Consider the following 2,249-nt stretch of genomic DNA (forward strand, 5'->3'; position numbering starts at 1 on the left):
AACTTCCTTTCAGCCAACTGTGAGGCGGCAATAAGTATAGCCAATGGTCTGTACACAGGAAGCTTCAATCATGGAGGATCCATCATATTTACATGTGATGTTGGTTACACGTTGGTAGGAGAATCAACGATCACATGCGATAATGGTCAATATAGTTCATCATATGCAGAATGCAAAGGTATAATAATTGTGTTTGAGCTTCAGTTTTTTAATTTACAATTATAGTTTTGAATTTAATAAAAAAAAATTCTATTTCCTTGTACTTATTGGCAAAAGATAAGACAAAATTGCCAAGAAAACCTCTCGTTCAGTCTAATTGTCTAAACACTATTATTGCAAATTTTTTTTTCGATCACCAGCTAACTGTGAGCGCCCTCCATTGGTTCTTAATGGTGAGGTAAATTCAGATGCGTCTCATGGAGGTAAAACATCATTTACATGTAGAGACGGATACACGTTAGTTGGTGTCGCAAGTACTTTGTGCCTGGATGGACAGTACCAAGATCAATTTCCAGTATGCTATGGTAATTAATAAATGTCTTTTTTTTGTCTTTTAATTATTATTATGTTTCTGTTAGCTGTCATGTGTCTGTATGACTAAAGGTATTCAATTTGCAACGTGTTATAGACTTATAAAATAAAATTTATAACACATCCTTTCAGCAAACTGTGAGGCGTCAATCAGTATATCCAATGGTCAGTACACAGGAAGCTATAATCATGGAGGATCCATCATATTTACATGTGATGTTGGTTACACATTGGTAGGAGAACTAAGGATCACATGCGATAATGGTCTATACAGCTCATCATTCCCAGAATGCAAAGGTATCGTGTTTGATCTTGAGTTATTTTATCTACAATTTTAATTTTGAATTTAATTTAAAATAAAATTTACTTTTAATTTTAAATATTTCTTTTTTCTATTATTGAGTTGCAAAACATAAGACAGAACTGCCGAGAGCAACTTCTTGATTAGTCTAATTTTCTAAACACTATCATTGCAAATTTACATTTGGTCACCAGCTAACTGTGAACGCCCTCAATTGGTTCTTAATGGTGAGGTAAATTCAGATCTGTCTCATGGAGGTAAAACAACATTTACATGTAGAGATGGATACACGTTAGTTGGTGTCAACAGTACTTTGTGCCTAGATGGACAGTATCAGGATCAATTTCCAGAATGCTATGGTAAATCTGTTCAATATTATGTTTTAATTTTCAACTTGTAAAAACAATTAATCTTTTTTTTTCATTTTTATGCTAGAGGTATTCAATTTGTTTAGTCGATACAGGAAGCTTTAACTCTTTCACTACGTAATTTCCTATTCCATATTTCCCATATCTGGACGGAATAAAATGCAGGGAATTTGGGGAAAATAGGAGATATACAGAAAAAGCGTTATAAGTTTTTAATTGGCTTTCAAAAATATACAAAAGTATATATATTCTTTATCCTTGAGACCTTCTCTGTCTAATTATAAGAGTCACTGTCACTGTCGTTGGTGCCAGTGTTATGCACACTTTCACTATCATCACTATCATGACTAGGCCTAGCTAGGCCTACCTATCATCATCGCTAATATCCATGTCATCTTGTCATTCAGTGGCAGTATTTGAACAGTCACTATCACTCTGGGTATCATCATCATTGACATCCCACTGTGCAAGTCTGCGAAGCACTTCTTCTGCAGTTAAAACGTCTCCCAAGGGCAGCCATTGAAATGTTACTCAAAACAACAATGCCTGCTTGAAGCCTGTTTCAGCCTTTATTCAGACAGAGAGCCGCCCTCAACGGCTCAAAATAAGGTCAAATGTCATGCAGATTGTTGTTCAATATAATATATGCAAACGTCATGGGGATATCCCCGGGATATCATCATTTGTTTACTGTGACGTCAACAAGCCGCTGTCAGCGGCTTTCCGCTCAAACTGCATATTTTATCTGCGCCGCTGTGAGCGGCTCGCTGTAGCGAAAGAGTTAATCATCATATTCACATAGAATGGAGTTGAATGCCTTGCATTTCAAACCCCGGATTCCGTGATGTGTGTGTCCTTCTTGGCACATAACTTAAAAACTACTAAACGGATTAACGTCAAACTTTCACACATTGACAGTATTACATGTATCTGGGTCCTCCTAGAATTTGGTGTTGACATTGGAAGTATGACACGGCCAACTCAAGCGGATCCTTGACTAAGTCGTTTGGCTAGGCCAGACTGACTCCAAGAATCGGACTGACTAGAGC

At 36.8% G+C, this 2,249-nt stretch overlaps 1 protein-coding gene across 1 annotated transcript; it reads left to right on the top strand.

Moving 5' to 3' along the window:
* Positions 1-58: 58 nt before the first annotated feature.
* LOC117117270 (C4b-binding protein alpha chain-like) lies at positions 59-1,191 on the top strand (the record flags this gene model as incomplete). The annotated part of the gene is made up of 4 exons (XM_033261528.1): positions 59-178; positions 360-524; positions 664-828; positions 1,027-1,191. Coding segments are annotated over 4 exons (615 nt in total), but the record flags the coding sequence as incomplete, so codon positions are not given.
* Between the last annotated feature and the right edge of the window lie 1,058 nt (positions 1,192-2,249).

Source organism: Anneissia japonica, unplaced genomic scaffold (genome assembly GCF_011630105.1).
Source record: "Anneissia japonica isolate Jap-2015-1 unplaced genomic scaffold, ASM1163010v1 scaffold87149_len2251_cov226, whole genome shotgun sequence".
In the NCBI taxonomy this organism is placed as follows: Eukaryota; Metazoa; Echinodermata; class Crinoidea; order Comatulida; family Comatulidae; genus Anneissia; species Anneissia japonica.